Raw genomic sequence first — 26,049 nt, forward strand, 5'->3', positions numbered from 1 at the left:
TCACCCCCTATAGCTACGCCCCTTGAGAGGACATCCACCTTGATGTTTTTATCTGCAGGGTGATAATGGAGGAGAATATTGAAGTGGGTAAAGAAAAGGGACCATTTAGCTTGGTGGTTCGCCAGGACTAAAAAAAGATGACTGCTTTCTTCCAAAAAGAGCACCATAGTTGTCCACAGGTTGTGTGTGATATTACTCAATGGATAGTAATTAATAACTAATTTCAATAGAGCTGAGCTGCAAAACCAGCCACAACCCAGGGACAGATATGGATCTGTTTCTGGAATAAAGCAGCCATGTTTTTCTAATCCTGGACAACCTCAAAATTTTATGGTCAGTATAGCCACTGCATGATAGACACCGTCCAGCAGCTGTTTCTACTCCTCCAACCCCAACTTTCTGAGAAGCTTGCAATCATCATTAATTTAATTACATGCACACCTGGGAGAAGAAGTTACAAGTCACATTCCTGCCACAAGATGATCAATCCATCTCTAAGAAGAATTACCTGGCACCATCAGGGCAATTAAAGATGGAGGCAGAATAGAATAGGATATGTTGGAAAAAGCCATCAACAAGTATTTGTATGACCGGGATTCTAGGACAGCCTCTGCGGAGCTGGGAATTTTTTTGCCACGTTACTGGACGCTCATGCGCAATGCCTGTAGGCTCATGCGTCCTTTTGAGGAGGTGACAAACCTAGTCAGTCGCACTGAAGGCACCATCAGCGACCTCATCCCATTTGTTTTCTTCCTGGAGCGTGCCCTGCGAAGAGTGCTGGATCAGGCTGTAGATGAGCAGGAAGAGGAAGAGTTGTGGTCACCATCACCACCAGAAACAGCCTTGTAATCATCGCTTGCCGGACCTGTGGCAACGCTGCAAGAGGAGTATGAGGAAGAGGAGTCAGAGGAGGATTGTGGCTTTGAGGTGGAGGAAGACCAACCACAGCAGGCATCCCAGGGTGCTCGTTGTTTCACCTATCTGGGACCCGTGATGTTGTACGTGGCTGGGGGGAAGAACAGACCGTCCATTACATCAGTGAGGACGAGGAACGGGAAATGAGTAGCTCGGCATCCAAGCTTGTGCAAATCGGGTCATGTCTGTTGAGGGACCCTCATATAAAAAGGATGAAGGAGAACGACCTGTACTGGGTGGCCACGCTACTAGACCCCCGGAATAAGCAGAAAGTGGCGGAAATGTTACCAAAAGTCGGAAAGGCACATACATGTGTAAATTCCTCTTTGTGATCGTTACCTTGTTGTGGTGAAGGGGCTTGCGTATCACAATGAAGCTATCATCACCTCTATGAGTGTGTTGGCAATGTTGCCCCACCCCAGATGATAAGGCCGTTGCTTCATTATGATCAGACCAAAAATCCAGCGTTCGGCTGGATAACTTTTCATAGAAAAAACATGATTTTTTTTTTAAGTTGTAAAGTTGTATGGCTTTTTAATACATAAAACACCACTCATATAGGGTGTCACAGCACATTGCTCTGTGCATGCGCAGTGCCCCAACTTGGGAGTAAGAGGACCGACCAAGCTGCTTTTTCCATCTCCCGGTTCCTAAAATCAATTCAGTTTGATGTATCAGAATTTGGTCTGTCACTGTGAAGGCAGTCGATGGTTCCCGCCTAAATTTTTTCTCACAAAAGGTAATCCTTGATACGGGACGTAACAGGGATTAAACTGATGAGAAGAGAACTACCGAAAATAACACTCATATCGGGTATGAGAGTAAATTGCACGGCGCAGACGCAGTGACCGTGGATTCAAACAAAGGGGAGGGAGCTAGCATTTTTTTAAACATCTCCCCATTCGAAAAATCTATTCAATTCACCTTTCGGGGACCCTTGGTGTTGTACGTGGCTGGGTGGAGGAACAAACCTTCAATGACATAAACGGGACATGGCTAGCTTGGTATCCAACCTTGTGCAAATGGGGAGTTTGCGGTTAGGCAAATGGACTGTTTGCAGTTGTTTGCAGTGCATTAAAAGGAAGGAGAGTTTGGTCTGTCAATGTCTGTGAAGCGGGCGTAACCCTTACACTACCTGATCGATACAACATCATACCTGATCGTATACACACACTGGATATTTTAAACCAATAAAAAAAATTAGGATTGTTAGGTGATTTATGCCCTTTATGGATTAAAACCCAACTCTGCGTCAACTATGTAATTTTCCATGGGAGTTTTGCCATGAATCCCCCTCCGGCATGCCACAGTCCAGGTGTTAGTCCCCTTGAAACAACTTTTCCATCACTACTGTCGCTAGAAAGAGTCTCTGTGGGTTTTAAAATTCGCCTGCCTATTGAAGTCTATGGCGGTTCGCCCGTTCGCGAACATTTGATGAAAATTCGCGTTTGCCGTTCGCGAACTGAAAATGTTATGTTAGCGACATCTCTATTGATTGGTAGCTCGGATTAAAAAATACCTTCCAAAATATTTGTTTCTATTTGTATACGTGATTGTATTTATTGACTTTTGGATTAGAATTGTCCCAACTGAAGTATGTTGGGAAATAAGTTGGCATCTGTTATATTGATGTCTGTATGATTTATGTCTAGGGTTTTAATTTATGTAAAAGAGTAACTTAGAATTGTTGGTGGAACGAAACTGATAAAAATTTCTTAGAATTGGTTTCAGCAGTTATTTTGACTCAGGCCTGATGATGGAGCATGAAAAAGTCCTCTTCATTTTATTTTATTTTTTAAACAAGATTATACATACAAAGGATAATTTATACAAAAGGAAAAACATGTTTCCATCTCTGAAACCCTTGACCAAAGATATGTTATTCCCCCATTAACCCCTTAGGCCCCTTTCACACGAGCGAGTTTTCCGCGCGGGTGCAATGCGTGACATGAACGCATAGCACCCGCACTGAATCCTGACCCATTCATTTCAATGGGGCTGTGTACATGAGCGTTGTTTTTCACGCATCAGTTCTGCGTTGCGTGAAAATCGCAGCATGTTCTATATTCTGCGTTTTTCACGCAGCCCTGGCTCCATAGAAGTGAATGGGGCTGCGTGAAAAACGCATTGCATCCGCAAGCAAGTGCAGGTGCGATGCGTTTTTCACTGATGGTTGCTAAGAGATGTTTGTAAACCTTCAGTTTTTTATCACGCGTGTGAAAAACGCATCGAAACGCATTGCACCCGCGTGGAAAAAACTGAACGCAGACAAAACTGACTGAACTTGCTTGCAAAGTAGTGCGAGTTTCACTGAACGCACCCTGAACGCATCCGGACCTAATCCGTCACGCTCGTGTGAAAGAGGCCTTAGGGTCTCATGACGTACCGATACGGCATGGATCCCGAGTCCTTAAGGCAAAAAATTAGCCCGTACCCGAGACAATCGCCCAAAAAATAAAAAAACTATGGCTCAGAATATGGAGACACTAAAACAATTTTTTTGTTTTAAAAAAGCTGTTATTGTGTAAAACTTGCATAAATAAAAAAAAGTACACATATTTGGTATCGCCGCGTCCGTATCGCCCGGCTCTATAAAAATATCACATGACCTAACCCCTCAGATATACACCGTAAAAAAAAAAAAAAAAAAAAAGTGTAATAGCAAGCAATCAAAAAGTCATGTGCACCCCAAAATAGTGCCAATCAAACCGCCATCTCATCCTGCAAAAATTGAGACCCTACCTAAGATAATCGGCCAAAAACTTAAAAGATTATGGCTCTCAGACTATGGAAACACTAAAACATGATTTTTTTTTGCTTAAAAAGTGAAATCTTTGTGTAAAACTTACATAAAAAGAAAATAAGTATACATACATCGCCGCGTCCGTGTCGACCGGCTCTATAAAAATATCACATGACCTCACCTCTCAGATGAACACCGTACAAAATGTAAAATAAAAACTGTGCTAAATAAACAATTTTTTGTCACCTTACATCACAAAAAGTGTAATAGCAACCAATCAAAAAGTCACACGCACCCCAAAATAGTGCCAATAAAACTGTCATCTCATCCCACAAAAATCATACCCTACCCAAGGTAATCGCCCCAAAAACTGAAAAAATTATGACTCTCAAACATGATTTTTTTTGGTTGAAAAATGAAATCATTGAGTAAAACTTACATAAATAAATAAAAAAGTATACATATTAGGTATCGCCCCATTCGTGACAAACTGGTCTATAAAAATATCCCATGATCTAACCTGTCAGATAATTGTTGTAAATAACAAAAAATAAAAACGGTGCCAAAACAGCTATTTCTTGTTTTCTTGGCTCACAAAAAGTGTAATATAGAGCAACCAAAAATCATATGTACCCTAAACTAGTACCAACAATACTGCCACCCTATCCTGTAGTTTCTAAAATGGGGCCACTTTTTGGGAGTTTCTACTCTAGGGGTGCATCAGGGGGGCTTCAAATGGGACATGGTATAAAAAAAAACAGTCTAGCAAAACCTTCCTTCCAAAAACCACATGGCGTTCCTTTCCTTCTGCCGTGTACCCGTACAGCTGTTTACGACCATATGTGGTAAACTACAGAATGTGGTAAACTACAGAATCAGGCCCATAAATATTGAGTTTTGTTTGGCTGTTAACCCTTGCTTTGTTACTGGGAAAAATTGATTCAAATTGAAAATTTCCCCAAAAATTTAAATTCTGAAATTTCATCTCCTTTTGCCAATAACTCTTGTGGAACACCTAAACGGTTAACGACGTTTGTAGTTTCTTAGATGGGGTCACTTTTATGGAGTTTCTACTCTAGGGCTGTTAACCCTTGCTTTGTAAAAGTAAAAAAAAAATTTAAATGGAAAATCTGCCAAAAAAGTGAAATTTTGAAGTTGTATCTCTATTTTCCATTATTTCTTGTGGAACACTTAAAGGGTTAATAAAGCTTGTAAAATCAGTTTTGAATACCTTGAGGGGTGTAGTTTCTTAGATGGGGGTCACTTTTATGGAGTTTCTACTCTAGGGGTGCATCAGGGGGGCTTCAAATGGGACATGGGTGTAAAAAAAACCAGTCCAGCAAAATCTGCCTTCCAAAAATCGTATGGCATTCCCTGCGCCCTGCCGTGTGCCAGTACAGAAGTTTACAACCACATATGGGGTGTTTCTGTAAACTACAGAATCAGGGCCATAAATATTGAGTTTGGTTTGGCTGTTAACCCTTGCTTTGTAACTGGAAAAAAAATATTAAAATGGAAAATCTGCCAAAAAAGGAAAATTTTGAAATTGTATCTCTATTTTTCATTAATTCTTGTAGAACACCTAAAGGGTTAACAAAGTTTGTAAAATCAGTTTTGAATACCTTGAGGGGTGTAGTTTATAGAATGGGGTCATTTGTGGGTGGTTTTTATTATGTAAGCCTCGCAAAGTGACTTCAGACCTGAACTGGTCCCTAAAAATTGGGTTTTTGAACATTTCTGAAAAATTTCAAGATTTGCTTCTAAATTTCTAAGCCTTGTAACATCCCCAAAAAATAAAATATAATTCCCAAAATGATCCAAAGATGAAGTAGACGTGTGGGGAATGTAAAGTAATAACTATTTTTGGAGGTATTACTATGTGTTATAGAAGTGGAGAAATTAAAACTTGGAAATGTGCATTTTTTTCAAAATTTTTGGTAAATTTTGTATTTTTTTATAAATAAAAATGATAAAAAATGATTTTTTTTTCCTTCATTTTACCTGTGTCGTGAAGTGCAATATGTGACAAAAAAAACAATCTCAGAATGGCCTGGATAAGTCAAAGCGTTTTAAAGTTATCAGTACTAAAAGTGACACTGGTCACATTTGCAAAAAATGGCCAAGTCCAGAAGGTGAAATAGAGCCGAGTCCTTAAGGGGTTAATGACTTACAGAATTAGGCCGGTGCCATAGCAACCAATGACGTTGTGCGATCCTGCTCTCAGCAGGAATCCAGCCCGTGTTACCACGGACCGCTCACGGCCGTGAAACACAGCCGTGTGCATTCGGCCTTACTTTTTTATCCTTTAGGGTGAACAGCATAAAACAGTGGCAAAATTGCTAATTTTGTTCATTCCACCTCCCAAAAAAAAAACTAAATAAAAAGTGATCAAAATGTCTTATGTTCCCCAATATGACACTAATGATAATCTCTCCTACAGCATCGGTAACGGAAAAATAAAAATATCACAACCCCTTAGTGACCACTAATACGCCTTTATTTTAGCTAAACAGCTGGTTTTAATCAATCATTACATGTACCCAAAATGGTGCATTAAAAACTATAACTTATCCTGCAAAAAATAAGACCTCATACAAGTACATTGATGAAAAAAACAAAAACGTTATAGGTTTTGGAATGTGATTTTACAAAAAATTTGCGTGGTCACTAAGGGGTTAAATGTAGTGACACAAAAAAATAATTAAGGAACAGTTTTGACTCATAAAACATAAAAAAAATTATATACAGTACATTCAGTACATTTGGTATTGGTGTAATTGTACTGATCCTCACAATATACCGTAGTTATTTTACTGCTCAGTAAAAACTAATAAAAATCTGGTAGCATTTTTCATACTGCGATTAAAAAAAAAAATTACGCAATATATTAGATGTAACTGAAAATCATGGGATTAAAAAATATAACTCATCCTGTAAAAAAACAAGCCCTCATATGCCTATGTAGACAGGGAAATAGAAGAATTATGGCTTTTGAAATGGAGAAAAGAAAAAATGGAAAAACAAAAACAAATCCTTAAGGCCTGAACTAGACTTTTAATATTGCTGTCCTATCCTCAGGATCGGTGGTCCAACACCACCACCAATCAACTGTATGAGGAGACAGCACTCGCATTGTGCACCTGTTTCCTGTCTCTCTTCATGCTCGCTGCTACTAAGTCTATCCTGAGGATAGGTCATCAATATTAAAAGCTCGGAGAACCCATTTCAAAATATTATATTACTAGAAAAAGTACTGAGCGCTGTCCGAGTATGACGTGTTGTGTTTTTATTGGATTTGTTCCAAGGGTGCCCAGAAGGCTAATCCATACCCTCTATTTTTTTTTATATAATGCGAAAATTGCTAGCAGCCCTATATACCCAGGAAGTTACACACTATTTATTTTATTTTTAACTGTCCCCCATAACAGTAACTTTCACAGTGACTTGCTCTCTTAAAAGTGACCTCCACAGCCCCCCTCTCCATAACAGTGACCTCTACAGCGACCCCCCCCCCCCCTTAACAGTGACCACCACAGCGCCCCACCACCTTAACAGTGACCTACAACAGTGAAGAAAAATTGTGTTGTTATGGAAACCTGGAGTAAAACTGTATGTATGTCAATGAAGATATGAGTAAAGGACCTGTGAACTTCTATTGGCTAATATGAGTCATGTGATGGCACCATATTTGCATTTTTTGGGAATATCTCAAAAACTGTACGTCCTAGAGAGCTGAGACTTTTACGAAAACCTTCCCAGACACCCGATGTACCTACTGTACTGTATATGCCAAATTTAGTGGCATCACTAAAACTTAGACCTTGCAAAGAAATGAGCCCTCAGCTCTTTCAATAGAAAATAAAAAAAAGTTATGGGTGTCAGAATATGGTAATGTAAATAGTTATGGCTCTTTAAAAGTGGGAAGGGAAAAATAAAAACATTTTTATGCTATTATGCACATTACTTTAAAGTGTGTTTTTTAAAAACAATTATGAATATTTTTTATGCACCTTATAAATTCTTCTTCAGGCTGTAAAGATATTTTCATATTATGTATAATATTTTAAATTGCATTTAGGAGATCTGCTGCAGCTCGTATTCAAGAGCTATTTAGAAGAAGAAAAGAGCGAAAGGAGTTGGAAGAAATAGACATGCAAAACATTCGACAGCCTCCTTCCAAACTTGTGTACAAGGGTCATAGGAACTCACGAACTATGGTAGGAAAGCAAAATGTCATTGTGGTGAATTATACCAATGTGGCTCATATAATAAAATAGCTTTTAGAAGTAAAGTTGGCCAGATCCAAACACATTTAAAAGGAGTCTGTTGCTCTAGAACCCCTCTCCTCTGCTTCTAGCTGTAACAGACCAGTAGACTACTACAGCTGTCACTCAGTGCAGAGGGAAGGAGCTAAGCACCAGCTCAGTGTAGAGAGCAATTAATGGTGATGAACCGTCTCCTGAGCACTTGCAGGAGCATAATCTGGCAGTTCATATTCACACTAGTCCTGATAAAAAATAATAATAATTTGTATTCAGATATATTTGGTTACATTTTTGGTCATACAAAACAAAGCAAACAAAAATACAAAAACATCCTACACCCCCCTCCTGGGCCCTATGTGTGTAGTCTAGTCCTTAAATAGTATCATCCAGGTATGTGCCATGTTCATAGTAGAACGCCACCATACAACAGGATAGGTCCACTGTAGAAAAATAAAACAGTGATGAATCCCATTAATTATGCACATTGGGGGGATCATTTGCAAACAGATATACATATATACAGATTGCAGCAGAAAAGTTATTTGCACTACAGTCTGGAACTTTTCCCTGCTCACGCCAGGTTTAAAAAAGGAGATGTGGCATGGGGGGGGGGGGGGGGGGTTCGGGCATCAGGCCTGGCTCATTTATCATTTTCTATGCCTGTTTTAGGTGTAGAAAATGGTCTAAATCTAGGCCAGTGAGGGAGCTGGCATAAAATCTAGGCAGGCAGTGAATACACCAAATTTATGTAGAGGCTTGCACCTTTACATAAATTTGGCGCATCAACCACCAGCTAGTAACATAGTACATAAGGCCGAAAAAAGACATTTGTCCATCCAGTTTGGCCTGTCATCCTGCAGGTTGATACAGAGGAAGGCAAAAAAAAAAACTGTGAGGTAGAAGCCAATTTTCCTCACTTTAGGGGAATAAAAAATTCCTTCCCGACTCCAATCAGGCAATCAGAATAACTCCCTGGATCAACGACCCCTCTCTAGTAGCTATAGCCTGTAATATTATTACGCTCCAGAAATACATCCAGGCCCCTCTTGAATTCCTTTATTGTACTCACCATCACCACCTCCTCAGGCAGAGAGTTCCATAGTCTCACTGCTCTTACCGTAAAGAATCCTCTTCTATGTTTGTGTACAAACCTTCTTTACTCCAGACACAATCACAGCCCTTGGGATAAATAGATGATGGGAGAGATCTCTGTACCGACCCCTGATATATTTATACATAGTAATTACATCTTCCCTCAGTTGTCTTTTTTCTAAAGTGAATAACCCTAATGTTGATAATCTTTCAGGGTATTGTAGTTGCCCCATTCAAGTTATTACTTTAGTTGCCCTTTTCTGGACCCTCTCCAGCTCTGCTATGTCTGCCTTGTTCAAACAAGCTCAGAACTGTACACAGTACTCTGTGTGGTCTGACTAGTGATTTGTAAAGTGGCAGGACTATGGGGTTATTTATTATTGAGAAATACGTCTATATTAGGCATATTTCTAGCACAGATTGTGGCACAAAGGTTATTTGAGTCACAATTTGCCACTTTTCCCCACTCATGTCAGGTAAAAAAAAATGGGCTTGGCAGGCCCATCTCATTAATCACTTTCTAAGTCTATTTTAGGTGTAGAAAATGGTCTAAATGTAAGACAGCTAGGAAGCTGTCTTACATTTAGACTGGTGCTGGATGTCCCGATGTTTGTATAGGCCTTAAACACCGGTCTTAATAAATTATCCCTTTAGCACGTGCATCTATGCCCCTTCTGATGCAACCCATCTTATTGGCAATGGTTTCTACAGTTAAGTTTGTTGTCCACAAAAATGTCAAAGTCCTTTTCCATGTCAGTGTTACCCAGTGTTTTACTATTTAGCATGTGTCACGTACCGGCAGAACAGGTAGTGGATCCTCTGGACCAGAGAGGCGATGGCGCGGGTTGTACTAAAGGACCGGTTCTAAGCAGTTACTGGTCTTCACCAGAGCCCGCCGCAAGGTGGGATGGATTTGCTGCGGCGGTAACTACCAGGTCGTGTCCCCTAGTAACAACTCGACCTCTCTGGCAGCTGATAAGGCGTGGTACACAGGGAGAAGGCAAGAGCGTAGTCGGACGTAGCAGAGGTCAGGGCAGGCGGCAAGGTTCAAAGGCGAGTAGACGGTAGCAATGGGTTCGGCAACAGGCAAGGCAAACTAACACAGTGGAACGCTTTCTCTGAGGCACAAGGCACAAAGATCCGGCAGGAAGCTGTGGGAGGAGAAGGTATAAATGGGCAGTTCACAGGTGCAGCCTAATTAAGTCAGCACTGTCTCTCACAAACCTTAACCCTTAATAACCCCTTTGGACCAGGCACCAATCACTGGTGCACTGGCCCTTTGACTCTAAGAGTCCCGGCGCGCGCGCGCCCTAGAGAGCGAGGACGCACACGCCGAGACACTGGAGTGCTGCCTGGGGGCATAGGCTGTGAGCGCTCCGAGGCCAGCAGGGGACCCGGAGCGCTCAGCGTAACAGTACCCCCCCCCCCCTTTGGTCTCCCTCCCTTTTTGGTACCGAAGAACTTGTGGATGAGACTGTGGTCCAGGATGTTCTCCTCCGGCTCCCATGACCTCTCCTCAGGACTGCAGCCCTCCCAGTCGACCAAAAAAAATCTTTTCCCCTGGGAGATCTTGGTCGCCAAGATCTCCTGGACAGAGAATATATCGGAGGTACCAGCGACAGGGGTGGGAGAAACAAGCTTGGGAGAAAAACGGTTAAAGACAGCAGGTTTAAGAAGGGAGACATGGAAGGAGTTATGGATTCGGAGGGAGGGAGGAAGATGGAGCTGATAAGAAACTTGATTGATACGACTCTTGATTTTATAGGGTCCCAAGAAACGAGGGCCCAACTTGTAACTTGGGACCCTAAATCGGATGTACCTAGAGGAGAGCCACACCTTGTCACCCGGGCGAAATTCCGGAGGAGATCTGCGTCTCTTGTCAGCTTGAACCTTCATACTGGTGGAAGCCTTGAGGAGAGCAGCGTGGGTTTCTCGCCAGATGGAGGAAAAATCCTGTACAAGACTGTCAACGGCAGGTACAGAAGAAGGAGTGGGAGACTGCGGCAGAGGTGGAAGAGGATGACGGCCAAAAACTACAAAGAAAGGAGACTTGTTAGAGGCAGAGGATTGTTTGTAGTTGTAGGAGAACTCCGCCCAGGGAAGTAGATCAGCCCAGTCGTCATGGCGTGAGGATACAAAGTGACGCAGATAGTCACCCAAAATTTGGTTCACCCGTTCTACTTGGCCGTTAGACTGAGGATGGTACGAAGAAGAAAAGTCCAATTTGATCCCAAGCTGAGCACATAGAGCCCTCCAGAATTTGGAGACAAATTGTACCCCACTATCCGAGACAATATGTTTGGGAAGGCCATGGAGACGGAAGATGTGTTGGCCAACATGGGTGCAGAGGGTAGACCGGGCAGGGGTACAAAGTGAGCCATCTTGGAGAAGCGATCCACCACGACCCAAATAACGGACTTGCCATGGGAGGAGGGAAGATCTGTAATAAAGTCCATGGCGATGTGACACCAGGGAACTTCAGGAACAGGTAGAGGCAAGAGGAGACCCGCTGGTTTCTGGCGAGGCGATTTATCCCGGGCGCAAATCATACAGGCCTGGACAAAGTCCGAGACATCTTTCTCCAGAGAAGACCACCAGTACCTTTGGGAGATTAGTTGGAGAGACTTTTGCACCCCTGGATGACCGGCAAAAGGGGAGGCGTGGCCCCACTTGAGAATTCGCCGCCGCTGACGTGGAGGTACGTAGGATTTGCCAGGAGGAAGAAGGCGCAGGTCCACGGGAGCGACTGTAATAAAGCGATTTATCCCAGGCGCAAATCATACAGGCCTGGACGAAGTCCGAGACATCTTTCTCCAGAGAAGACCACCAGTACCTTTGGGAGATTAGTTGGAGAGACTTTTGCACCCCTGGATGACCGGCAAAAGGGGAGGCGTGGCCCCACTTGAGAATTCGCAGCCGCTGACGTGGAGGTACGTAGGGTTTGCCAGGAGGAAGAAGGCGCAGGTCCACGGGAGCGACTGTAATAAGGCGTTCTGGAGGGATAATATATTGAGGTGTTAACTCGTCGCCCACCACATCAGAGGAGCGAGACAGAGCATCTGCCCTAATGTTCTTACAAGCCGGACGGAAATGGATCTCAAAATTAAAGCGGGCGAAGAACAGAGACCAACGAGCCTGACGAGGATTTAATCTCTGAGCAGACTGGAGATAAGCCAGGTTCTTGTGGTCCGTGAAGATGTACACAGGATGTGTGGCGCCCTCGAGTAAATGTCTCCATTCCTCCAGTGCCAATTTAATAGCCAGCAGTTCCCTGTCCCCAATGGAGTCATTTCTCTCTGCGGAAGAGAATGTTTTTGAAAAGAAGCCACAAGTAGAAGTCTTGCCCCAGGAAGACTTCTGGGTGAGAACAGCTGCGGCTCCCACCGAGGAGGCATCCACTTCAAGAGAGAAAGGCTTGGTGGAATCTGGTCTAGAGCGAACGGGTGCAGAGGCAAAGGCGGATTTCAGGGACTGGAAGGCTTCCTCGGCTTGGGAAGGCCAGGATTTGGGGTTAGCTCCTTTTCTTGTGAGGGCCACGATAGGAGCTACCAGAGTGGAATAGTGAGGGATGAATTGCCTGTAGTAATTCGCAAAGCCCAGAAATCTTTGTATGGCTCAGAGACCAGAGGGGCGTGGCCAATCCAGAACCGCCGAGAGCTTGGCTGGGTCCATTTGAAGTCTTTGGGCTGAGATAATGTATCCCAGGAAAGGCAGGGAGGTCCGTTTAAAAAGACATTTTTCAAGTTTAGCATACAGGCGATTTCTCCTAAGACGAGTAAGAACTTGTTGCACATGGACCCTGTGTTGATCCAAATTGGAGGAAAAGATGAGGATATCATCCAGGTATACGACCACGCAGGTGTAAAGTAAGTCCCTGAAAATATCATTGACGAATTCCTGGAAGACAGCAGGTGCGTTGCAGAGGCCGAAGGGCATCACCAAATACTCAAAATGGCTGTCCCTTGTGTTAAAGGCGGTCTTCCATTCGTCTCCCTCACGGATACGGATCAGATTATAGGCCCCTCGAAGGTCCAATTTAGTGAAGATCTTAGCCTCTCGGAGACGATCAAATAGCTCAGAGATTAGAGGCAGAGGGTAACGGTTCTTGATGGTAATTTTATTAAGACCTCTGTAGTCAATGCAGGGGTGGAGGGAGCCGTCTTTTTTTGTCACAAAGAAAAAACCGGCCCCAGCAGGAGAAGAAGATTTTCTTATGAAACCTCTCTGTGGATTCTCACGTATGTAGTCAGACATGGCAAGAGTCTCAGGAGGTGAGAGAGGATAAATTCTGCCCCGAGGTGGAGTAGAACCGGGTATCAGGTCGATCGGGCAATCATAGGATCGGTGAGGAGGAAGGACCTCAGCTTGTTTCTTGCAGAAGACATCCGCCAAGGAATGGTATGGCTTGGGCAGCCCAGAAGGTGGAGAAACTTGCGGGTTCTGTTTGACCAGAGCAGGCTTGAGACAGCGGTCTGAACAGGAGGAACCCCAATGCAGGATCTCACCGGTGGGCCAATTCAGGACAGGACTATGACGTTGAAGCCACGGCAGACCCAGAAGGAGTTCGGGGGAACAGAAGGGAAGGACAAATAACTCTATAGTCTCGGTATGAAATATTCCGATGTCCATCTGCAGAAGCTGGGTACGGAACTGCACGGTGGCAGAGAGTCTCTCACCGTTAACAGTAGAGATGAAAAACGGCTTGGGTAGACGGATTACTGGAATACGGTACTTGTCAACCAAGGAGGCGTGAATGAAGTTGCCAGCTGAACCGGAATCCAAGAAGGCGGCTGCGGAGAAAGAGGACTTGGAAGAGATGATCAACTGCACGGGTATGATGAGACGTGGAGAGGAAGAATCCACACCTAGCAACGCCTCTCCCACGTTTACTAGGTGCGAGCGTTTCCCGAACGCGGTGGACAGAGAGGACAATCTCTAAGGAAGTGCTCGGTACTGGCACAGTACAGACACAGGTTCTCGTTTCTGCGGGGGCTTCGTTCTTGCGGAGTAACAGTATATTGTCATCTTCCGTGTTAATAGTGTCAATTACTTTACACAGTTTAGTGTCATCTTGAAAAATGTATATTTTACTGTGCAGACCCTCTACCAGAATAATTAATAAAAATAAAAATATATATATTGAAGCGACTTGCATCCAGCAATGATGGCCATGCTTGCACACTTTAGGAAAAATCACCAGCTAAGGTCATGGTCCCAGACACCAAAGAGACCGGCACTTTTTTTCTATAGTTTGCAAGCACGGTCATTGCTGCTGGATTGCAATGTAGTTGTAACCATGGAAACGAGCAATGACTAATGAGATCGTTTCAGTGTTTTTGAGACCACAAACATATGAAATTTGCACACCTTAATATCTTACATTTACATTGTTTTTCTATGTAAACCTCTGCTTGGCTATGAGATTTACATGTAGGTGCCAGTGTTTGTTTTGATACATTTTGTTTAAGAATTCAAGTTTGTCACAAACTTACATGATGGTGGACATGGTTCGCAACAGTCTTTTCAAGGCAGCAGCTATCATCAGGTTGTCTGTCTGCTTTCACGAAATATATCAGTTGTATTAATTTTTCAAAATTTCCAACATGAAACCGATTTTTGGTTTTCCCAGTTCAAGTGATTTAAAATATGATGAAAATATGTGTATAAATGTGCAAATATAAGCCTATATACTTTTTTAGCACTTAGTTTAAGACATGGGGTACATATACCATTCTGTGTGTCTCATGCTTTTACCCACTGATACAAACTTTTATGCAATTTTTTGGAATATTACTCACTGGATCAGTGAGTGTGGACCCATTGTGCCAACTAAACAGTTTGACTTCGGGCTAACCCTAAGGGTGCTAATCCAACACTCCCCGGTATTCACTCTTTAACCCCTGTACAGGGATCTGACTTTGCTGCATGGTAGCAACCAGACCTGGCACAGTTGGTAGCTAAACCACTGAGGTCAGGGACTCTGGTGCAAGTGTCAGAACTATTGAACGGAAAGGAATCCATATTGTGAAGGCCTATACAGATCACATTGCAGATTCTTATATGGACATTATGGTAACCATATGGTCTGGTTTCTAAGGGGTCAAAGTGAGTTGAATTTTTCAACGATTGTAAGCAGTTAGGAATTTTTGCATAAACATTTCCCAGGTCGTAAATCGAGGGGGAAGGCCAGACATACTATAAAAATGCAGACCATTGCAGAACAATGGACTGAATGTGCTAAGGTATTTTTTTTTTTACTTCCAATAAATAGAAGGGGATAACTTTTATATTTATTGTAGCATTATAATTGTTACCAAGTGATTGTATTATGATACTACATAGATGATTATGATACTACATAGATGATTATGTTTTAAGAAACTGAAGTCAAGTATAATCTTGTAATCAAAATATATTCTTTAGGGGAGAGAATTAGGTAAGGTTTCCAGTATAGTCTCTGAATGTGTGAAGACATTTGGAGCTAATTACCTTAGGGCTAAAGAATGTGTAGATAAGAAACTTAAGTATTTAGGTAGAGTTTGTTTAAAACTTGTATATTTTTTAAGTAGACTAGATGTCTGACAGTAGTATTCTTAAATGTCATTCTTATCTATATTTATAAGCTGGTCCTAGATTTAGGCCAGAGGTTATCTTTTACAAAATTGAAAGATTATAGAAAAATTAAGGGTCATTACACAGGCTTCTTACATAGAACACTAGTGTCCCCTTGTGGTGATGGTGAGTATGAGAGCAGTGGCAAGTTGATGCTCTATGATCTCATTAGTCACGTGAAATAATAAACCAAGCTCACTTTCCAGATGAGGATAAAAGTTAGCAGGAGCCATCAGATCAATCCAGGAAGAGAAAAGAAAGCCATTACAAAACCCAGGACATATGTCACACAAGAGAGAGGAGAGAGCAGAGGAAAAATAGAACCTGATATTACTTTATTGCTGAACCTTGGCGCTGATTTCTTCCAGACATATTAATCCTGAATAGCTGGTATAGCATACATTTTTATCTTTATATTAGGCAACTGATTAGCCATATACACATATATGTAAATTTATTCAAATATACCTTTTTTTGTGGGATCTAGATTGATTTGAGATAATTGTACCTGCAGTATTAATTATGCCTTTTCTATCTAGGGAGATAAATCTATGCAATTTATATATCTACAATTGTATGATCTCCAAAGAACTGATTGTGGTTCTAGTCAGATCGTCTAATTGAAATATATTACATTAGATGTTGAATGCCTAATTTTATTTGGGTTATAATCTAGGGTTTTAAAATTTTGAGTTTTCTTTTGTTTTCTGTTATTACTAAGATGCCAGTTCAATTATATCTATATCCTATAGGTTATTTTGTCTTCTTGATTGCATATCAGTGATAGCTATTCTTTAATTGTCACCAATTTTATATTGTCTTATATTTGTTTTGTTTTTATTGCACTTCCTTTTGTTTTGAACTTAGTGCAGATAATGAGCTCTTGTTAGCTATTGTTTTATTTGTGGAAATAAGTTTGGATCTCCTCTATTATAGATCTTTATTTTTTTTTTAATAAACAGTTTTTTAGAGCAGTATAAACATTCTTACACAAGCACCGCAAGCTCAGGATACAGAAAACACACCAAATATACAGACAAATCACAGGAGCAGTCTGAACAGTCCCTAAGGATTAGATGCAGGTTACTACATCCGGACTGCACACTGGTAGTATAGATGATTAAAGACACAGGACCAACTGGCAGGCTGGGTGGAATTGAAGACACAAGCAGGTGGAATACTTGACAAGAATAGGAACAAGGCAGAAGGACAAAGTTACCTTAAACCCAAACAGAGCTGAAACTTGAAATGCAGGATCACAAAGGCAGAGCTGGAGCACAGGCAGGGAAAAACGCAGGCAAGACAGTCAAATAAGCACTAGACTTCAAAACTTTTTCTGGTCACCAGCAACCTTAAAGCTCAGGCACCTTCTGCATGGACAGTGTGCCTTAAATACCCAGAGATCCCTAGCCATTGGGTAAGGTAGGATTTGGAAGCATACTGGCCATACTGGCCAGAGGTGATTGCGTGTGCACCCTAAAGGCTGGAGTATTAGGCAGAGGCATGGAGGCAGCAGCATGGTGCTCACAGAGGAGAGCAGTGCAGAGGCTGCCATGAGCAGCTGTCCTAAAAATTGCATTTTGACATAAAGTTGCATGAAGAGGTCTGTGTGCATAAAGTGCTGAGTGGCATTTTGACAATGTGCCAATCACCTACTTTCAGGAAATATATGGGTATGGGGAGTTAGTGTGGTTTTTATTTTTTTTCCCCCCAGAATCTGTCTTATTTGTAGAAAACTGCAAAAATTATAATACATTAGTATGTGCCTTGACTAAACTTTTTCTACATAAAATAAATGCCTCTTGCTGAAGTCAGACAAACCCCTTAATTTTGAGACATTTTTGCGGTGCACTGATGACTTCCACATATTGCATGGACTCTTTTTCAGTGTTTTTGAGACCACAAACCCTTGTTGATGCATATACTTGAGAGTTGAACCTTAGGGGAAGAGAGGCTGGAGTATTACACTGACCAGAAATATAAACGCAACACTTTCGGTTTTGCTCCCATTATGCATGAGCTGAACTCCAAGATCTGAATCACAAAAGACCCATTACTCTCAAATACTGTTCACAAATCTGTCTAAGGCCTCATGCACACGACAGTTTATTTTCACGGTCCGCAAAAACGGGGTCCGTAGGTCCGTGATCCGTGACCGTTTTTTCGTCCGTGGGTCTTCCTTGATTTTTGGAGGATCCACGGACATGAAAAAAAAGTCGTTTTGGTGTCCGCCTGGCCGTGCGGAGCTAAACGGATCCGTCCTGAATTACAATGCAAGTCAATGGGGACAGATCCGTTTGACGTTGACACAATATGGTGCCATTTCAAACGGATCCGTCCCCATTGACTTTCAATGTAAAGTCTGGAGTTCTTTTATACCATCGGATTGGAGTTTTCTCCAATCCGATGGTATATTTTAACTTGAAGCGTCCCCATCACCATGGGAACGCCTCTATGTTAGAATATACTGTCGGATATGAGCTACATCGTGAAACTCAGATCCGACAGTATATTCTAACACAGAGACGTTCCCATGGTGATGGGGACGCTTCAGGTTAGAATATACTACAAACTGTGTACATGACTGCCCCCTGCTGCCTGGCAGCACCCGATCTCTTACAGGGGGCCGTGATCAGCACAATTAACTCCTCAGGTGCCACACCTGAAGGGGTTAATTGTACTATCATATCCCCCTGTAAGAGATCAGGGCTGCCAGGCAGCAGGGGGAAGACCCCCCCTCCCCAGTTTGAATATCATTGGTGGCCAGTGCGCCCCCCCCTCCCTCCCTCTATTGCAATAAATCGTTGGTGGCACAGTGTGCGCCCCCCATCGCCCCCCCCCTCCCTCCCTCTATTGTAATAAATCGTGGGTGGCACAGTGTGCACCCCCCATCGCCCCCCCTCCCTCCCTCTATTGTAATAAATCGTTGGTGGCACAGTGTGCGCCCCCCATTGCCCCCCCCCCTCCCTCTATAGCAGTAACAACATTGGTGGCCAGTGTGCGGCCTCCCATCTCTTCCCCCCGATCATTGGTGGCAGCGTAGTTCCGATCGGAGTCCCAGTTTAATCACTGGGACTCCGATCGGTAACCATGGCAACCAGGAAGCTACTGCAGCCCTGGTTGCCATGGTTACTTAGCAATAGTACAATAGTAGAAGATTCATACTTACCTGCTTGCTGCTGCGATGTCTGTGACCGGCCGGGAGCTCCACCTACTGGTAAGTGACAGTTCATTTAGCATTGCGCCGCACAGACCTGTCACTTACCAGTAGGTGGAGCTCCCGGCCGGACACGAACATCGCAGCAGCAAGCAGGTAACTATGAATCTTTTACTATTGTACTATTGCTAAGTAACCATGGCAACCAGGACTGCAGTAGTGTCCTGGTTGCCATGGTTACCGATCGGAGCCCCAGCGATTAAACTGGGACTCCGATCGGAACTCCGCTGCCACCAATGATCGGGGGGGGGGAGGGGGGGATGGGAGGCCGCACACTGGCCACCAATGTTGTTACTGCTATAGAGGGAGGGGGGGCCGATGGGGGGCGCACACTGTGCCACCAATGATTTATTACAATAAAGGGAGGGATGGGGGGCGATGGGGGGCACACACTGTGCCACCAATGATTTATTACAATAGAGGGAGGAAGGGGGGGCCCGATGGGGGGTGCACACTGTGCCACCAACGATTTATTACAATAGAGGGAGGAAGGGGGGGCCCGATGGGGGGCGCACACTGGCCACCAAGCTATTATTACAATAGAGGGAGGGAGGGGGGGGCCGCACTGGCCACCAATGATATTCAAACTGGGGAGGGGGGGGTCTGCCCCCTGCTGCCTGGCAGCCCTGATCTCTTACAGGGGGATATGATAGTACAATTAACCCCTTCAGGTGCCGCACCTGAAGGGGTTAATTGTGCTGATCACTGCCCCCTGTAAGAGATCGGGTGCTGCCAGGCAGCAGGGGGCAGTCTTGTACACAGTTTGTAGTGTATTCTAACTAGAAGCGTCCCCATCACCATGGGAATGCCTCTGTGTTAGAATATACTGTCGGATATGAGTTTTCACGAAGTGAAAACTTAGATCTGAAAAAGCTTTTATGCAGACGGATCTTCGGATCTGTCTGTATGAAAGCAACCTACGGCCACGGATCACGGACATGGATGCCAATCTTGTGTGCATCCGTGTTCTTTCACGGACCCATTGACTTGAATGGGTCCGTGAACCGTTGTCCGTCAAAAAAATAGGACAGGTCCTATTTTTTTGACGGACAGGATACACGGATCACGGCCTCGGCTGCAAAACGATGCATTTTCCGATTTTTCCACGGACCCATTGAAAGTCAATGGGTCCGCGAAAAAAAAAGGAAAACGGCACAACGACCACGGATGCACACAACGGTCGTGTGCATGAGGCCTAAATCTGTGTTAGTGAGCACTTCTCCTTTGCCTAGATAATCCATCCCACCTCACAAGTATGGCATATCATGGTGCTGATTAGACAGCATGAATATTGCACAGGTGTGCCTTAGACTGCCCACAATAAAAGGCCACTCTATAATGTACAGTTTGATCATACAGCCCAATGCCACAGATGTTGCAACATTTGAGGGAGCGTGCAATTGGCATGCTGACTGCAAGAATGTCTACCAGAGCTGTTGCCTGTGCAATGAATGTTCATTTCTCTACCATAAGCTGTCTCCAAAGGCGTTTCAAAGAATTTGCCAGTACCTCCAACTGGCCTCACAACCGCAGACCACGTGTAACCACACCAGCCCGGGACCTTTGCATCCAGCATGTTCACATCCATGATCGTCTGAGACCAGCCACCCGGACAGCTTCAGAAACAGTTTGCATAACCAAAGAATTTCTGCACAAACTGTCAGAAACCATCTCAGGGAAGCTCATCTGCATGCTCGTCGTCCTCATCGGGGTCTGGACCTGACTGCAGTTCATCGTCGTACCCGACTTGAGTGGGCAAATACTAACATTTGATGGTGTCTGGCACGTTGGAGAGGTGTTCTGTTCATGGATGAGTCCCAGTTATCACTGTTCAGGGCAGATGGCAGACAGCGTGTGTGGCGTCGTGTGGGTGAGCAGTTTGCTGACGTCAACGTTGTGGATCGAGTGGCCCATGTTGGCTGCAGGGTTATGGTATGAGCAGGCGTATGTTATGGACAACGAACACAGGTGCATTTTATTGATGGCATTTTGAATGCACATATATATCGTGAAGAGATCCTGAAGCCCATTGTTGTGCCATTCATCCACGACCACCACCTCATGTTGCAGCATCATAATGCACAGCCCCATTTTGCAAGGATTTGTACACAATTCTTGGAAGCTGAAAACATCCCAGTTCTTGCATGGCAAGCATACTCACCGGACATGTCACCCATTGAGCTTGTTTGGGATGCTCTGGATCGGCATATATGACAGCGTGTTCCAGTTTCTACCAATATTCTGCAACTTCGCACAGCTATTAAAGAGGAGTGGACCAACATTCCACAGGCTACAATCAACAACCTAATCAACTCTATGTGATGGAGATGTGTTGCCCTGCGCGAGGCAAAAGGTGGCCACACCAGATACTGACTGGTTTTATGACACACCCCCTCCCCCCCCCCCAGTAAAGCAAAACTGTGCACATTTCAGAGTGACCTTTTGTTGTGGGCAGTCTAAGGCACACCTGTGCAATATTCATGCTGTCTATCAGCACCTTGATATGCTACACCTTTGAGGTGGGATGGATTATATAGGCAAAGGAAAAGTGCTCACTAAGATTTAGACGGATTTGTGAACAATATTTTAGTTTCAAAGTATTTTATTAATAATACCATCACGTACATCATATAGCATACATAGAATGGCACTGAAATAATATGTACCATGAATCCAATGAGATGAATAAGTACCAGTACATCCATACAGAATATGATAAAGTACATATTATATGAAAAACAAAAAATAGAAAAAAAGAATAGAAAAAAACATAATAAAATAATATAACATGAACAGATGGCGATCATACCTGGGGGTCAAAATAGACCAATTTAGTGCCGAAACATATAGCGACATACACACTGCCTTACAGACAGGTACTTTCAAGACATGTGCCTTGACAATACTTTAGAGTAATGGGTCTTTTGTGCACGTAGAAAATGTTTCAGATCTTTGAGTTCAGCTCATGCATAATGGGAGCAAAACCGAAAGTGTTGCATTTATATTTTTGGTCAGTGTAGGTAGACTCATGGAGGCGGCAGCATGGTAAGTAAGATGAGGTCTGTGCGCACAGAGGAGAGCAGTGCAGCGGCTGCCATGGGCAGCTGTCCTAACAATTGCATTTTGACACACAGTTGCATGAAGATGTCTGTGTGGATAAAGTGCTGAGTGGCATTTTGACAATGTGCCAAACGCCTACTTCCGTATATGGATATGGGGGGAGTTAGTATAATTTATTTTTTCAGAATTTGTTTTATTTGTACAAAGCTGCAAAAAGTGTCTACTAGAGGTGCAACATTTACAATCACTGCTAGCAGCAAAAGTGTTAAAGCACACCTATTATATTATTATTTTGAATAAATGAAACTCTATTGCAGGTTTTTAGAGAAAAGGACCATCTTTCAGCTGCCACTTTGCCTTTTTCTGCTTTACTCCAGTGCCCAAAAATCCATTTAGTCTAAACCAGGGTTGGACATCCTTTTTTGGTTGGGGACCATATTGTCAGACTGAGACAATTTCAACTGCTGAAAACAAAACTTAAAGGGGTATTAACAACTGAAATATTGTATTTATGGCATATTGAACATGGAGTATATATAATTACGGTCTAGTTACACTAGGACTCCCATCTAATTGGAGAATACATGAAAGACACAAGACATAGACATACAGTACAGACCAAAAGTTTGGACACACCTTCTCATTCAAAGAGTTTTCTTTATTTTCATGACTATGAAAATTGTAGATTAACACTGAAGGCATCAAAACTATGAATTAACACATGTGGAATTATATACATAACAAAAAAGTGTGAAACAACTGAAAATATGTGATTCTAGGTTCTTCTAAGTAGCCACCTTTTGCTTTGATTATTGCTTTGCACACTCTTGGCATTCTCTTGATGAGCGTCAAGAGGTAGTCACCTGAAATGGTCTTCCAACAGTCTTGAAGGAGTTCCCAGAGATGCTTAGCACTTGTTGTCCCTTTTGCCTTCACTCTGCGGTCCAGCTCACCCCAAACCATCTCGATTGGGTTCAGGTCCGGTGACTGTGGAGGCCAGGTCATCTGGCGCAGCACCCCATCACTCTCCTTCATGGTCAAATAGCCCTTACACAGCCTGGAGGTGTGTTTGGGGTCATTGTCCTGTTGAAAAATAAATGATGGTCCAACTAAACGCAAACCGGATGGAATAGCATGCCGCTGCAAGATGCTGTGGTAGCCATGCTGGTTCAGTATGCCTTCAATTTTGAATAAATCCCCAACAGTGTCACCAGCAAAGCACCCCTACACCATCACACCTCCTCCTCCATGCTTCACGGTGGGAACCAGGAGACCATCCGTTCACCTTTTCTGCGTCGCACAAAGACACAGTGGTTGGAACCAAAGATCTCAAATTTGGACTCATCAGACCAAAGCACAGATTTCCACTGGTCTAATGTCCATTCCTTGTGTTCTTTAGCCCAAACAAGTCTCTTCTGCTTGTTGCCTGTCCTTAGCAGTGGTTTCCTAGCAGATATTCTACCATAAAGGCCTGATTCACACAGTCTCCTCTTAACAGTTGTTCTAGAGATGTGTCTGCTGCTAGACCTCTGTGTGGCATTGACCTGGTCTCTAATCTGAGCTGCTGCTAACCTGCGATTTCTGAGGCTGGTGACTCGGATGAACTTATTCTCCGCAGCAGAGGTGACTCTTGGTCTTCCTTTCCTGGGGCGGTCCGCATGTGAGCCAGTTTCATTGTAGTGCTTGATGGTTTTTGTGACTGCACTTGGGGACACTTTCAAAGTTTTCCCAATTTTTCGGACTGACTGACCTTCATTTCTTAAAGTAATGATGGCCACTCGTTTTTCTTTACTTAGCTGCTTTTTTCTTGCCATAATACAAATTCTAACAGTCTATTCAGTAGGACTATCAGCTGTGTATCCACCTGACTTCTCCATAATGCAACTGATGGTCCCAACCCCATTTATAAGGCAAGAAATCCCACTTATTAAACATGACAGGGCACACCTGTGAGGTGAAATCCATTTCAGGTGACTACCTCTTGAAGCTCATCAAGAGAATGCCAAGAGTGTGCAAAGCAGTAATCAAAGCAAAAGGTGGCTACTTTGAAGAACCTAGAATATGACATATTTTCAGTTGTTTCACACTTTTTTGTTATATATATAATTCCACATGTGTTAATTCATAGTTTTGATGCCTTCAGTGTGAATCTACAATTTTCTACAAACTCTTCGAATGAGAAGGTGTGTCCAAACTTTTAGTCTGTACTGTATATATATATATATATATATATATATATGTATATATATATGTATATATATACTGTATATAAAAGGACGTATATATGTATGTGTGTACAGTTGTGTTCAAAATAATAGCAGTCAGACATCACTAATCTGATTAATCGCTCTTTTTGGTAGAAATTATACAGGTGAAACTCAAAAAATTAGAATATCGTGCAAAAGTCCATTTATTTCAGTAATGCAAATGAAAAGGAATTGCATTAATGCAGCTTAAAATTTAAATTTTTTGAAAAGGTTCAATATTATAGGCTCAAAGTGTCCCACTCTAGTCAGCTAATTAATCCATATCCCCTGAGCAAAGGGTACCTCAAAATTGTGACTTTGGGGTTTCATAAGCTGTAAGCCATAATCATCCAAATTATAACAAATAAAGGCTTGAAACATCTCACTTTGCATGTAATGAGTCTATCTCATATATTAGTTTCACCTTTTACGTTGCATTAGTGAAATAAATGAACTTTGCACGATATTCACATTTTTTTAGTTTCACCTGTATTTGTACATGGCAAATAATTTACTAGCAGGTGTAGTATAGTAAAAGAAATCCATAGACCCAACAGTCATGACATTCATACAGTTGCTGAGGCAAAACCAAGAAATAGAGAAGAACTATGGAATGTAGTCCAATCATCCTGGGCTGGAATACCTGTTTACAGGTGCCAGAAGTTCGGGTTAAAGAGGGGTTATACAACTAAATATTAGTAAAGTGATTCAAAGGAAAGCTTAATCTTCAAATATTTTTCAGTTTATATAGTGAATATTTGAGCTTGTAAAGAAGAATACAAACACTGCTATTTTTTTTGAACAGTATAACATTCACTTTTCTTAAATTTCTTTAGAGCAACAACACAAATTCGATATATATTTTTATTTTTCTTCATGTTTTGATTTAAAATACAATGTGTAGTGCTCCCAATGCATTTGTGTGTATGGAAATAAAAGCTATTTAGATTTTGAGCTTTATTCACTTTTTTAAACACACTGCTATTATTTTGAGCACAACTGTAGGTATGTTCCGCGATCATTCAAAAATGCAACCATCGATTTCAACGAAACTTGGTATACACATCCCTTGCTACCCGGGAAGAAATCTTGTGGGGGTCTCAGCTCTCTACCACGTACTGTTCCTGAGATATTCCCCAAAAATGACCTGCATTAGCCAATACAAGCCTGCAAGTTTTTCTCTTAGTATCCCAACTGCCATACACATGTCACATGTCCCTTATCAGTCAATAGAAACTCGCAGGTCTCCACAAACACACAGTTTTACACCAGGTTTCTATAACAACCCAGCCATTTTTCTTCACTGCTGCAGGTCATCTTTAATAGGGCAGGGAGCTGTGGATGACACTGTTAAGGGAGCGGAGTGCTGTGGAGGTGACAGTTCAGGGGGCTGTTAGGGTGGCCATTCAGGCCACCCTGAAAAGATGGACTTAAAAACTCCACCTCCAGGTCCCAGTGAGCCACACACCCTCCCACTCCACAGCCGATGGGGATTGAAAAAATGAAGGTAAAAATCAACTTCCGTCAGCTGCAGGGGTCGGTGGGAGGGTGACTTTATCCCTACAGCTCATGCTCAAACAGCACAGTGCTGCTGTGGAGGTCACTTTTTTTTTTAAAGGGAGTCTGTCACCTCCATATGGCCATATACAGTGCTTACATGGCTCTGTAGCACACCTATACAGGATTGTAAAGGTACTTTTGTTCTTTTCTTTAGACTTGCACCAGCAGGAAAAACGAAGTTTAATTCAAATGCAAATGAACACTCGCAAGTGCCCAGGGGCGGCGTTCAGTGTGTAGGTGCCCAGGCTGCTCTGCCTTCTTTTCACTTTACTCCTCCCCAGTCTCTGCCTTTGCCCGCCCTCCAAGTCTCTTGCTTCATCGATAGGTCTGGACTTGGAG

General features: G+C 42.8%; 1 protein-coding gene across 4 annotated transcripts in view; it reads left to right on the forward strand.

Annotated features, from left to right (window-relative positions):
- Nucleotides 1-26,049, forward strand: part of DCAF6 (DDB1 and CUL4 associated factor 6) — a 1,153,281-nt gene that overhangs the window by 945,393 nt on the left and 181,839 nt on the right. For all 4 annotated transcript variants that reach the window (XM_044288252.1, XM_044288251.1, XM_044288253.1 and 1 more), the window contains one exon: nucleotides 7,737-7,875. In XM_044288252.1, coding sequence (XP_044144187.1) covers nucleotides 7,737-7,875 — 139 coding nt within the window. The remainder of the gene's footprint in view (nucleotides 1-7,736; nucleotides 7,876-26,049) is intronic.

This window comes from Bufo gargarizans, chromosome 3 (assembly GCF_014858855.1).
Source record: "Bufo gargarizans isolate SCDJY-AF-19 chromosome 3, ASM1485885v1, whole genome shotgun sequence".
Taxonomy (NCBI): Eukaryota; Metazoa; Chordata; class Amphibia; order Anura; family Bufonidae; genus Bufo; species Bufo gargarizans.